At 36.3% G+C, this 13608-nt stretch overlaps 2 protein-coding genes across 6 annotated transcripts in view; one reads left to right on the top strand and one right to left on the bottom strand.

The window, feature by feature from the left end:
* The window catches only part of ACVR2A (activin A receptor type 2A), an 84202-nt gene extending 74956 nt beyond the window's left edge, over positions 1-9246 (top strand). For both annotated transcript variants that reach the window (XM_010974743.3, XM_064484753.1), the window contains 3 exons: positions 1284-1422; positions 4640-4770; positions 5471-9246. In XM_010974743.3, coding sequence (XP_010973045.1) covers positions 1284-1422; positions 4640-4770; positions 5471-5665 — 465 coding nt within the window. In that variant the 3' untranslated portion in view covers positions 5666-9246. The remainder of the gene's footprint in view (positions 1-1283; positions 1423-4639; positions 4771-5470) is intronic.
* A 384-nt stretch (positions 9247-9630) lies between these two features.
* Positions 9631-13608, bottom strand: part of ORC4 (origin recognition complex subunit 4) — a 63936-nt gene continuing 59958 nt past the window's right edge. For all 4 annotated transcript variants that reach the window (XM_010974755.3, XM_064484756.1, XM_031451368.2 and 1 more), the window contains one exon: positions 9631-12169. In XM_010974755.3, coding sequence (XP_010973057.1) covers positions 11981-12169 — 189 coding nt within the window. In that variant the 3' untranslated portion in view covers positions 9631-11980. The remainder of the gene's footprint in view (positions 12170-13608) is intronic.

Here is a 13608-nt window from a genome sequence, read left to right on the forward strand (position 1 = left end):
GGTCAGAAAATTTCAAAATGCATGTTATTGCACATTCTATATATTGTGAAGAATACTGGGGGGAAAGATTTTTATCTATTATCAATTTTATCATTATCAATTTATAAAAGAGAGGACATTTTACACTAAAAAGATAGAAGTCATCATTTCATAAGAAAAGAAGTACTTTGGATGGCATACACATTGGGAAATGCTTATAGTACAATTAAAATACAATTTGAAAGTAGCAAAAAAGGCGAAGCTCCTTTTATTTTCTTTAAAATGTTCTTACTGAATGAAATAAAAACTTGAACTTCAGGTCTTAGTGATCTGTCTTTTTTTTTTTAAACTGTTCTGTTTATGTATATTTGCAGATAATTGCATAACTTCTAGTTTAGAGACACAGTCATTTAAGAATGGAGCCTTTGGAAATACCAATATCTGGGCCACTCCCTAAAACTTAAGTAGATTGTGATCTACCCAGTTGTCTCACAGAAATTTTTTAAGCATTCATATATGAGTTGTGTTGAGCACCAACCAAAGCTTATCTCTACTAGATAAGTAGCCATAGTTACGTTGCTAAGAAACACCAAATTGTTAGGGACAGATACCAGTAAAGAACTCCAAGACAGAATTCTTGAAGAAACAAATACATAGATTTTGAGCAAACAGAACTTTAAAAAGTTTATCCATCCTTGGCTAATTCTTTTTATGTTTTGTATTGTTTATTAGTTATTGTTAAATACAGAGAGACACCCTCAAAAAGGGATATATATTTTTCAAGGTAAATTTCAAACAGTGTGCAAAGGTGCAGTTGTAAAGCATACAGCTTTTTTCTCTTCTGTCCTTCTCCCGACAGATAACCCTTGTTCAGTTTCTCGTGATTATTTCCAGAAGGGAGAAGATCCTAAGCCTCTTCCAGAATAATGTCTGCTGATGTATCTATTAAGTGTACCCAGACAGGATCTTAGTATATGTATACTGCTTTGTTCTTGCTGTTTTGATCCTATAGTATTTTTAGAAATCTTTCCATATCAGTCCTTACAGATTTGCCTCATTTTTCTTTTAGGAGCGGCATAGTAGTAGTAGTCTTACTTAAGCAGCCCCTACTGATGGATGCTCCCACTGTTTCCAGGATCTTGGATGTTTTATTACTTGAAATGGAATAAAGTTCTGGTGGTCATAATTTAGCTATCTTACCTACTATTAGACCACACTTGGTTTTGATTCTTTTTACAAAATCATATAATAGTAGTTCATAAAGTTAATGAATGAGTACTATTTGCTTTCAACATCTTTTTCAGGTTGGTACCCGGAGGTATATGGCTCCAGAGGTATTAGAGGGTGCTATAAACTTCCAAAGGGATGCGTTTTTGAGGATAGATATGTACGCCATGGGATTAGTCCTGTGGGAACTGGCTTCTCGCTGTACTGCTGCAGATGGTAAGGGAACAAGTATTTTTGAAAAAGACATATATGCCTACTTCACATGTATGAAAAGGGGTGATTACACTCAAAGGTAATATCTTAAAGTACAACTTTTTAAAATAAACTCCAAGAGGTGGTAGTTTAAAGAGAATTCAGGAGGCAGGGGATAGGGTGGGCAGGAGAGGAAAGGTACTGATCTGTATTAATCCATTACCATTACCAGATGTTTTGCTGGGCACTTCACATAGCTTTAGCTTGTTTCTTAAAACAACTTTGGAGATAATTATTATCTCAGTTTTACTTGTGAGGAATTTGACACTCAAATTTTAAGTAGAAATTGAGTAGCTTGTTTATTTTAGCCACAAAGTGGTTAAGTTATGAAACTTAGATTTGAAACTCTGATCCAAATGCAGAGAGAACGCTGCTACTTTGGTTAGGTTACGTGGGTCCTGAGATACCTAAGAGTTAAAGTCAACTCTGGGTTGAGAGGAAGTGTATGTAGTCAGGGGATTTTGCCTCTCAGGACACTCAGGCTGAGTCTGTTCAGCACTCCTGTGATAGCAGCAGATACCTAAGTAACCAGTTGAATTATCAGTCTGTCCTCCATGACATAGAACTGAGCATGTTTAGATATATCACGGGTTAAATTCTGCTTCCTTAAACCTTTGAAAGTCCGATGTAGACATTACTGTGAACATAAGCACTTTGGTTCTAAGGGATTCCTAGTCCTTGTCCTTGTTTTTTCCCCGCCTCTAAACGATGGTACTAGGGATTGAACCCCGGGCCTTGTGCACACCAAGCACATGGTCTGCCACTGAGCTGAACCCTCCACCCACCTTGTTCTTGTTCTTGAAGTCCTTATTCAAGTTCCCATAAATATTTGCATCAATTGATTGATTATAAACCTCCCTATTACATTCCTGGTGACAGAATTGTAGTATTTTAGGTACTCTGTCTTTAGTGCTCCTCAGAAGGTCTCTACTCTCTCCAGTTACATTATACTTTTTTGGATGTGAGAATATAAGGTCGATTTCCTATTAAACTCCCAAACTAGTGTAAATTAGTTTGGTCTGTTTTTTTTTTTTTTTTTAAATTTTGGTTTATAAAAGGTATAACCAAATTAACCTGTGTTTATATTTTCTTAGTACTGTAATAGTTTCTAAGTGTAGGACAGACTACCTCAAGTATATGAAATTTGATTTGGGATACTATGCTTTTAAAGGGAATTTAGTAGAGAGTGCTCAGGAATGGACAGCCATTCATTCTTTCAAGATTGGGGGCTTGGCGTAGGAGTGGATCTAGAACCTAAGAAAGGCTGAAGCAATTTGGATATAATTTTAGCTTAGAAGTCTGTAGGAAGAAGAAGCTGTTCAGTGCATTTTAGCTCAAAGTGGAAGACAAAATACATTTATTATATACATTTATGGAGGCAGAAGTAGGTTAGGTGGCAGATGGTATAGGAAAATAAATTTCTTAAGAACTTCATTAATATGAACTCTTCAAAGCAAACCATTAGAAATGGTGTTAAGAGGGATACCCAAGTAATGCAGAGTTTAAAACGTTAAGGTGATAAAACATATCCTGGACAATTAACTCTAGAGGAAGGTAAGTATGAATTGTCTAGCTAACCTAGGTAAATGTTTTCAAATGAATGTAGTACCTGGGAAATGTAAGGGAGTGTTACGGGAATTTAGAGGAGTGAGGAATTGCTCTGTTTTGGGGGAGGAGAGGTTATCGGGGAAGTTTTTATGGAAAAAGATAAGGATAGATGCTTACATTTCTTAAATGCCTTGCATATGCTATGAAATACTTAATTGCAGAGAGTCAGGCATTTGACTCGTTAGAAATTGAGACACAGGAGATGGATGAGTGACTGCTTTTAAAGTGAGTGCTTTAACATTTTTTGATGGCTAATTGTTGATAGTTCAATTCAGTGATTCTCAAACTTTGATGTGTGTACCAAACTTTGGAATTTTGTTAAAAGTCTGATTCTGACTCAGTAGGTCTGGCGTGGAGCCCAGTATGTACATTTCTTACAAGCTCTCAGTCAGTGCCAGTGCTGCTGACCTGTGGACCACACTTGGAGTAGCAGGGGATAAAAATAGACACCTAAATGTCACCGTAGTGCTCAAGCAGAGACTCACTCTCCAGGCATCAAGGATTCTTACACTCAGAGAGGGCTGAGCTAGACAGCCTCCTTCTTGATCATTGTTTATAACATATTCTATCCAGAAGTATTTATTGGGTTTGAGAGCTTGTACAAGGTTTATGACTATATATAGACAAATCTGGCCACTGAAATTGCTTATTAGTGACCAACTTCTGTCAAGGGGATACAGTACAGTGACTGAAAACAGACTTTAGAGTCAGATGGACTCAAATTCCAATTCTGTCACTTCACAGCTGTATGCCCTTTTTTTGCAAATTATGGAACTTTTTTAGAGCTTCGTTTTTACCTGTAAAATAGGGTAATGGCAGCCTTCAGTCTGTGAGGGTAAAATGGAAGTAAATAATAGAAAGTTCCTGGTCAGAACAAATCCTCATTAAATATTAGTTATTGCTAACTCCTAACTGAATTTCTGTATTTAAGTAGGCCTAAGAAGAAAACGAATCATTATGTTGTAGAATAAATCTTGTCTGTTTAGGCACATTCTGACTTGTTGGGAACCCTGCTCAGAGAGTACATTAGTGATTTTGAAAAAAATTAAGTATTTGGCAGCTCTTGTTAGGGCAGAGGTGTGACTGGGATATAGTTCCTTATGTGGAGTGTGTAGGGGGTCTGGGCATGTCACAGAATAAAGATGGTTACAAGAGGTTGAATCCAAAGTCTTCAGAGATGAAAGTACTACTGTTTACAGTCTGATCTGAATTGCAATAGGAGGGAGTAACTTAAAGGGCTGTTGTGTCCTTGATTTGCAAATATCAGTGGTTTCCTATAGCCTGTATTCAAATAGAAATGGGTATGCCTTTATACAATGGATAAAAAAGCTCTTTACACAATCCTTAGTAGGTTTACCTGCCAAATTTAGACTTTTTGGTTTCCCCTAAATTAAAGTTTGTGTCACACTGTGGTGTAAGTACAGCTGAGAAGTTGTTTCTCTCCTGTCATTATAGCATGCAACAGTTAGAAAAAGGTGATGCAGAGTATTTTTAGAAAATTCGTTCATTTGGAAGTCAGAAAATTTTGAATTAAAATGATTTTTTTCCCTTTTTAAAAATTTTTACATTTCAGGACCTGTAGATGAGTACATGTTACCATTTGAGGAGGAAATTGGCCAACATCCCTCTCTTGAAGACATGCAGGAAGTTGTTGTGCATAAAAAAAAGAGGCCTGTTTTAAGAGATTATTGGCAGAAACATGCTGTAAGTTAAACAGTTAGCTTTTCACTTGAATTTCCAATATACTTGTCAGAGGAATGATTTATAGCTCTGCACTTTTTTTTCTCAGGATTTTCTGGGGAGGTGATCTTCAAACAGGATATTGTCCTAGAGTTCTAGAAACAACAGAATTAGGGCTGTAACTGTGTACTCATGAGGGAGGTGGTGGTGAGGTCATAGAGCCTTAGGGGACTGTCATCCCTCTCGTCCTGTGCAGATGAGGATGCCCCCTCTTAGGAAACCTTCCCAGGGAAAGGAGTGCTTGTGGATGGTTGGGTCACCTTGCTGATCACCACCATTCCACGTGATGCCATTTTAAAAAGCGAAGCACCCAGTTTTCTCCTCTCCATGGCAGTTTTAGCATTTTGATTAGGGATTGGAAGATTTTCAAGTTCTTAAGAATTTAAGAGACCAGACAGGCCAAGGTGGGAACAGTACTGGCTTGGTTATGTTGGTCTAGGTATAACTAGAAACATGGATAAAGCCAGGTAGAGAATGCTTTTCATGTTCCTGCATAGAATAGATTCTCAAAAGTGAATGTGGATGGATATCATCAAAGTTGGCTAATCTTGAAACTGTCTGTCTTTAAGCCACAAAAATAGCAATTTCTTTATGAAAGTTTAATTCTATTTTCTAATAGAAGACAAAAATTGCTGTCACGTTTGACTGTGTTTTTCCTTTTCAGGGAATGGCAATGCTCTGTGAAACAATAGAAGAATGTTGGGATCATGATGCAGAAGCCAGGTTATCGGCTGGATGTGTAGGTGAAAGAATTACTCAGATGCAAAGACTAACAAGTATCATTACCACAGAGGACATTGTAACAGTGGTCACGATGGTGACGAATGTTGACTTTCCTCCCAAAGAATCTAGTCTATGATGGTTGCACCATGCGTACACACTGAGAAACAGGACTCTGAACTGGAGCTGCTAAGCTAATGAAACTGCTTGCAGTTTATTTTGTGTGAAATGCGTAGGATGTCTCCAGGACGTGTCGGAAGGAAGACTCTCCTTTCAAAACGTGGCTCTGGGAGGCTTACGGCATTGCCTGAGGCAGAGACATGAAGGACGTGAGACTAAGAGAAAAGCTGTAGACTCTAAAAAGAAACTTTTAAAAAAGTGTACATGAAGAATGTGGCCCTCTCCAAATCAAGGATCTTTTGGACCTGGCTAATCAAGTGTTTGAAAACTGACATCAGATTTCATAATGTCTGTCAGAAGACACTAATTCCTTAAATGAACTACTGCTATTTTTTTTTAAATCAAAAACTTTTCATTTCAGATTTTAAAAAGGGTAACTTGTTTTTATTGCATTTGCTGTTGTGTTTCTATAAATGACTATTGTAATGCCAATATGACACAGCTTGTGAATGTTTAGTGTGCTGCTGTTCTGTGTACATAAACAAAGTCATCAAAGTGGGGTACAGTAAAGAGGCTTCCAAGCATTACTTTAACCTCCCTCAACAAGGTATACCTCAGTTCCATGGTTGCTAAATTATAAAATTGAAAAACACTAACAAAATTTGAATAATAAATTGACCCATGTTTTGTAACAAGGTATTACAAATTCACTGTGTTATTTAAGAAAAAAGGGTAAGCTATGCTTAGTGCCAACAGGAAGTGGCCATTTTTCATAAAGCAGTGTTTTAGCTGTTCTTGTGCTAGCTTGTAATAATTTAAGGGAAAAAAAGTGCTGTTTTTTGAAATGAAAAAACAAAAACAAACAAAAATGGTGTCACTTCCCCTTCTCTCCTGTGTTTTACAGGTTCATCTTATATCCGGTGCCCAAAATACTGCATACTTACCTGCATATTTTTTAGGTGTGCCGTGTTTGGGAACTATTAGAAAATTTAAAGCATGATTTAAATTTTTTTTAAGTGAGCTGTGACACTGGAAAGCTCTTCATTTTTATTCTTTTAAAATATTTTTTTCCTATTTATATATGTAAAGTTGTAGTGTATTTCTTTTCACCAGTGTGTGGGACATTCTTTATCACTGTTTTAGGATCACCTCAGGAAGTGTCATTACCCAGAACTCCTCACTCTGCTTTGAGACTTGTAACTTTATCACTATATTTCCTCTTGGTGCCATCTTGTCAGAGTAATATTTGATGTCTGTGATATGTCAAGAATTATCCTAGGGTAGAGATTTAAAACTTTAAGCACAGATATCAGATGTTAACTGCTTTAAAACAAATCAGGGATAACAAGTTCAACTTATAACTTAAAATATGCAACGACATTTAGAGGTAACCAGTGTTGACGCAGGTAACACAGCTTAGCCTCCTCCCGCACGTCGCTTTCACAACCAACTCTGACACTAATTTAGGGTCGTTCATGCCTTATCCTTGGTAAGAAAATGGAACTGATGGTAGGTAGGTGCCAAAGTGCTTTTCAAAATAATGCTACATTAGAGTATAATTGGATTCTTCCTCAAATTTATACAGGCCAAAGTAAAACATTAATTCCCTGAATTTCTAGATTACTGACCGGCAAATAGCCAGTATTATGCTATTGTACTTTTGTCAGGTCATTTTAAAATCCATACATTAATTTTATAAAATAACTTTTTACATGTCACTATCAGGAGCTCACTGTGAATGTGTTATCTTCAAATGGCTATTTAACCACACAGTACACTACATTTTACATATAACATGCACTTAATCTCTGGGAATAATTAATTGTTATTTATAAATAATACATAGGTCAACAGACTCTAAGCAGGGAGGGAAAGAAGAGTAATAGCACTGCTGTCTGTGTGCCACACACCATACAGAACTTTGTGCTCTTGGTCACATCATGTACCCAAGGTTTTGTTGTCTTCCTAAGAATTCCCATTTCAATGTAGAGCTCACCTTTATTTCAGAAAGTACTTAGCGTCTCAGTTTCTTGATGTAGTTTTGCTTCCACTTTGAAACTAATCAAGAAGGGAAAATACGAGAATGTTCATACAAGAAAACTGTTAATCTCCTGAAGACTAATTTCTACCTGTCCTGAACATTTAATCCCATTTTTAAAAGTGAAACAAATCAAAAGAAAAACAAGGAACATTATGATGAGTGGCTTATGCGAACACTTAGAGATAAATTTTATAAGACCAGTTATTCACAAAGTAAAGTTTTCTCTTCCTGTTAGAAAAAATTTTTAGAAATCCTGGGTATTGTACTTAACTCTAGCTAACCAATTTTAAAACTTGTATCCTTTTGAGAAATATATTGATAGAAAAATACTTTTTATAAGCAGTAAAATAAGAATGTTCCAGTGACTACCTGTCCTGATACCTAGTCTTGTTAAAACTTTCTTTTGCAGGGCATTTTCATGTTTGGTTTACAGTCAGCATAGAGTGGGCAAGTTAACAAAAAGTTTAAGCTTAGGGAGATTGAAAAAAGAAAGATCAAGAAAAGAAAAATGACTTCTTTGTTTTGGGGTAAACTGAGACCCCAATAATTTTTTCCTCATGTGTATGGTGCTCCTTATGATTCGTCTTGTATTTTGCCTTTATGACACCCATCAGAACTGCTGCTCTAACTTACACTCTTTACCTTGCCCAGATCTCCGTGTAAGGAATGCTTTATGATCAACTGCCATAGGACTGATGGATTAACCAGTGTTTTGGCTTTATTCAAAGTCTATGCCCTGCACAGCTCTTGTATGTATTTTAGATGCTAGGAAGTTTTTAGCATGTGATGTGTGATTCTTGTTTGAATGTTTATTACAGGTACCTTGTGAATTCCAGAACAGAGACTGTGCCTCACAATTTTTGGCCCCATGAACTTGCACTATCTTTCATGGTGATGTTTTGAAAGTACAATCAGGAAAAAAAAAAAGTTTGGAACTTAAAAATGAATCATATATCATGAAATTAAAAAGAATCTCTTTTTCCCCTTTACTCACTCCTGTGTAACAGCTACATTTAAGTAAAATGCAGGTGATTGATAGGGGGGAAAAAAAACCCTGGTCAGATGATAGTTTAGTGGAATAAACTAATTACTGTTTAAAAAAAAGCTTCACCACAGATATTTTCCAGTTTCTCTTTTTTACCTTTTTAAAATATTACTTTTTAGGAACATTTGGTATAATGTGCATAAAATTACTGATTTATGGGCAAAATGATACAAGTAGCATCTTAATTGAACATCATTTACCTCAGATATTCAACCAGCAGTACATTTTTTATGCAGTCTCAACCCATATCCTATTTGTTACCTCTCAAAATATTGGTAAGCAATTATTTTAGCTTTACTCTGTATTTCTTGTCTGTTTTGGGCACAGGTTGTTGTACTACTGTCAAATTGTACTTGCTATTTTTTTCTGCAAGTATTTAACAAAAAGCTAAAAAAAAAAAAAAAAAAAAAGCCCCATAAAACCCCACCTCGGGTAAGTGATTGTTAAATATTGTACAAATAAAATGTATGCTATCCCCATTCCATTCCCAAGTTAAATAAAAAAATAAATACGGTATGATTTGCATATGCAGTTTTTCTTTAGCTATACGTTCTTAATGAGCTTTATAATTGACAGTGAGGCTTACACCTCGAGATCTGCAAGAATGGGGATAGTGGTGAAAGGGAGGTTTGTCAGTTGTGGCATTTCCCTCCTGTTTTGTAAGCAGATTGTATTCCCACTATAAAGCACATATGTTGGTCCTGCCAATTTTACCAAGAGAAGCTAAATGGCATTAGTTACTTTGTCTTTTCATTTGGAGATTTAAAACACTGGCTTAGGAAATAGACATCAAAGATAGAAACTATACTTTCCAACAATGTAACTAGTTTACCAGTTGAAGGGAAGAATTCTGGTACATTAACTTAGGGTCCTCAGTAAGAGTGATCATCAAAGAAGCTAGCTTTCATTTACATTTTTAATGTTGCAAAATCTTTTATCTCATGGCTTTCAAGAAAATGAGGGTGCAAGAGCCCCACCTTGTCACGTTGAGTGTCACAGTTCACACCAATGGATTCTCAGTTTTTTTAGGGTAAAGGTGAAGGAAGGGGCATCACAGAAAGACGGAAATCGTTTCCACAGTGTTCTGCAAAACAGATTCTTCAGGAAGTTAATAATATATAATCAACATACATAGCACTGTGATGTGGTAAGTCTGAACCAACAGGTCTTAATTCCTCAGAGTCATTCACATGCATGTCCGCAAAACTGGAGAGTTTTCCTTAATTGGTAGGGCAGCTGGAGGGCCTGCTGAGTGAGAACCACTGCTGCCGCTAACGCTCCTCCTCCCTGCTTTTTGGTCTTTTGGTTGTGCTATTAACAGCCTACATTCCTCCTCTAGGAAATGAAAGTATCTTTAAACCATATTTGTTTACATTATTCCCCAAAGTTTTTTTACGAGGGACTTTTCAGATTTGGGTTTTATTTTATTGATGATGGTTTAAGCAATTTAAGAGATGAAGTTACTTTAAAATTTTTAAGGTATATTTCAGCTTCTTCGTATTTTTTTAGGGAATATGGAAAGGAGAACATCAACATTCCTCCTCAAAAAATGTTTTTGGAGTGTAGGTAGATGCTTCATTCGTTTGACTTTGCTAATCTAAGTTTTCTAGTTTGCTTTACAACTCTCACTGATTTGCTGGGTCTTCTGTAGCTCTTATGGAGTCACCAAAGCATATGAGAGCGTTCAACCTTTCAGTGGCATCTTAAGCACATAAAAATTTGCAATCTTCAAGCAAGTTATTTAGGGGCTTTTATGGTCACCTTTAGAGCAGAGGGTACTTTCCTAAAATAGTTTAGAAATTTTCTTAAAGGGACAATTTTAGCTCAAGTGCAAAATCCTTGCTTCTAGTAACAGTGATGCTACATGATGAATACTTTGGCAAAATATTCCGTAAAAACCTGAAGACTATTGCATAGAACCAGATGCAAGCCTTAGCTTTCATGACACACAGCTGAAAAGTAAACGACTGATCTGAAGACTGAGAGGCAGGGAAAGGATGCCTCTGTATGCAACAAAATAGGTTGCAACTACTGAAGAGCTACTTTCATGCACAGAAATCTTATATTCCATTCTAAATACAGAATTTCTTAAAAACCAAGTAAATCATTTCTTAGAGTATACTTTCTAAAATGCATGGTAAGAAAACCATTACTGAGCCTGAGATCTCAAAACCAGGGGCTTTGGTGTCACTGAAAACATGAGTTGAATTCCAGAGTCTGTCAATCCTCTGGACATGGCCACTACTGTGTTACTTTTCTCATCTATAAGTAACAGTGACTATCTCACGGCCTTTGACAGTTAAAAGGATTACAAGCTGTACAAGGATAGGGACTGTCTTTTGTAAACCTTCTATGAAAATAAGAGACAAATATTCTTGAATGAATGAAGTCACTAACAGTTAATGAATGCTTATTAAATTTCACTTTAAACATAAAGCAGTTCCTGAATTTATAAGGTGATGCTGTGGCATTTCCACACTCCTCTCAGGACTTTACTTTTGGATGCACTGTCATACACGCCCCATTATTTGTGGCAGTAGTTCCCCAGGAACTTCCTAATGTGCCTGTTAAAAAGACAAGTGTTGGTCCCTTTGGCCTAGAATAGGCCCAAGAATCTGCATTTTTAAAAAATCCTGCAAGAGATTTTTTTATGGTATGAGTACCATATTTTTTAAGAAGTCTGGAAGAAAATGTTCAAACTTTTGGCTTATTTCTTCCGTTTGTACTATCTTCTGCCCAAACTGGTCAGTCTCCTGAACTAGAAGTCCTGCGTCTGCAATAGAATCCAAAATTTCCATGGGAACAGAAAAAAATGCAGCACCTCCCAATGGACCAAAAGATTACTCATTACACCTCAACTCTTACCATTGTTTCTTTACTGTTTTGTTTAAGGTTTGTAAAAACATCTAGCTGCTGGGGCTGCTGGGTTAAAACGAACTCTTCAAATGTAACACATAAATACTTCACAAGTGTTAAATAAGCATATGGTTCAATCCCTAAAATAGTCACATTTATTTTTTTGAACAGCTACTTACAACATAATCTAAATCACTAGAATTGTTAAGTCATGTAACTGCTTATGATTCAGAAGCAAGGCACAACTATGACACTGCATGTGCAACAGTCTCCCATAAATACAAAAATACATGTTTATAAGAAAATGTAATAACATATCTTGTTAAAGGAAATAGCTTTTAGTTCTTTAGAACAGTATGCCCGAAACTCCGTAACTGAAGCTGGGGTTATATTCATAACCAGCTGAGTGAGGACGTTGCCCACTGCCTGACATCTGTAGGACAGTTAGGGTATTTCTGCAAAGCATTCATAATTTGAGTGTTATCCAAAAGTAGCTTCATCAGTTGGTACTCCCTCTGCGCATTTACTGATGTTCTTTCCATAGGCCTTATTAATTCTAATTGTTGTAAGTGTTCAAAAGCCTGAAAGATGAGAGAACAGTTGAGGTTGAATAGGGGAAGCACAGTAAACAACGTTAATCCAGAAAACAGGGTCTGGTCAGCAGTGGGACACGTGCCAGGAAACAAAGCAACCGAGATGAGCAATGTTCAAAAACAACTCTTGTTAACCCCACAAAACCTTCTACCCGAGGTGAGGCAGTGCCAATGTAGTTCTCTCTCCCTGCATCACTGAATGTAAACAGGGCAAACAGTTCAGTCTGCACAATATGGTTCTTGTTCCTAACCTATTCTATATCATACCTTCTCCTAGTCCTTAAGTTACCTGAAGGTTTCCAGTTCTCTACAAAAACGTAACATCTGATAAGACCTGTACTTTTTGACTAATTATGTAGGTTACTCAACTTTGCATTTACATTTTGTTTCTACTTTTGTAAGACTTTACTGTGTAAAAGTTAAATACAGCTGCAAAAAGAGGGAGGCAGGAAAGAACCCTTGGAGCACATCTGTTCAGCTGATCCACACTATAAATAAACGGTTCGGCAGAGTGGTACCAGTATGGAGGAGAGGACAGGCTCCTGTTTCCCTGAAGTCTGACAGAGACCGCCACCACCTGTCAAAAAGTCCCTTTCTTCCATCTTCCCCACCTTAATAGGACTCTACTGTCTGCTTCCTCTTACCTTTGATATTCATGTATCATGTCTTTCTAACCGTGATTGTTGTTTTATTTTATCAGGGTATGAAAAAAACCCATAAATCATGACCTACTAACCATTAAATATTGATATACTGAAACAGATTATTGAGCTTTCTATTCTTAAGCCTCACTGTGAAAAACATTATTGGAATATATTCTTTATGTACCATAAAAATTCTTCTGATAAAAGCAAAATAGCTCAGATACCAATTATTTCTGAGAAAGTACTGGAGACTGCAAGAACTGGGGCTGAATAAAACTGAGAAGATTTAAAATATTTCTAGGTAGCAAATTTTTTTAAAATTTAAAACATAGAAATGAGCAGCTGCAAATTATTCATGAAAATTTAAGTGTTCAGCTAACCCTTTCCATTCATACAACTTCCACATACTTTGACTATCAGACAGATGTGGACATCAGGAAGGGAGAGAATACCAACCTCCAGGATGCTAAATACTCTTCCTATTGTTTTGAAGAAATGGCAATGTCCTGATCTCACATTTTTTGTTTGCTGTAAGTAATAAAATTTGGACTCTTAGGGTTTATAAAGGATGATGAAGAACTAATGCATCCACTGCTTTAAAAAAAAATGTCCAAAAGGTAACCACTAAACCACACAGGACTACTGAGGATTTGAAATGTGGGGCTTGATTTTTAATTTTATTTAAGTTTCATTATGTTTAATTACAAACATGATATTAGAAAATTTTAAATATGTCTGAAACAGTTTCAGAATGTAAATTTACTTCTTCAGCTAAAATTTTTC

Source organism: Camelus dromedarius, chromosome 4, assembly GCF_036321535.1.
Source record: "Camelus dromedarius isolate mCamDro1 chromosome 4, mCamDro1.pat, whole genome shotgun sequence".
In the NCBI taxonomy this organism is placed as follows: Eukaryota; Metazoa; Chordata; class Mammalia; order Artiodactyla; family Camelidae; genus Camelus; species Camelus dromedarius.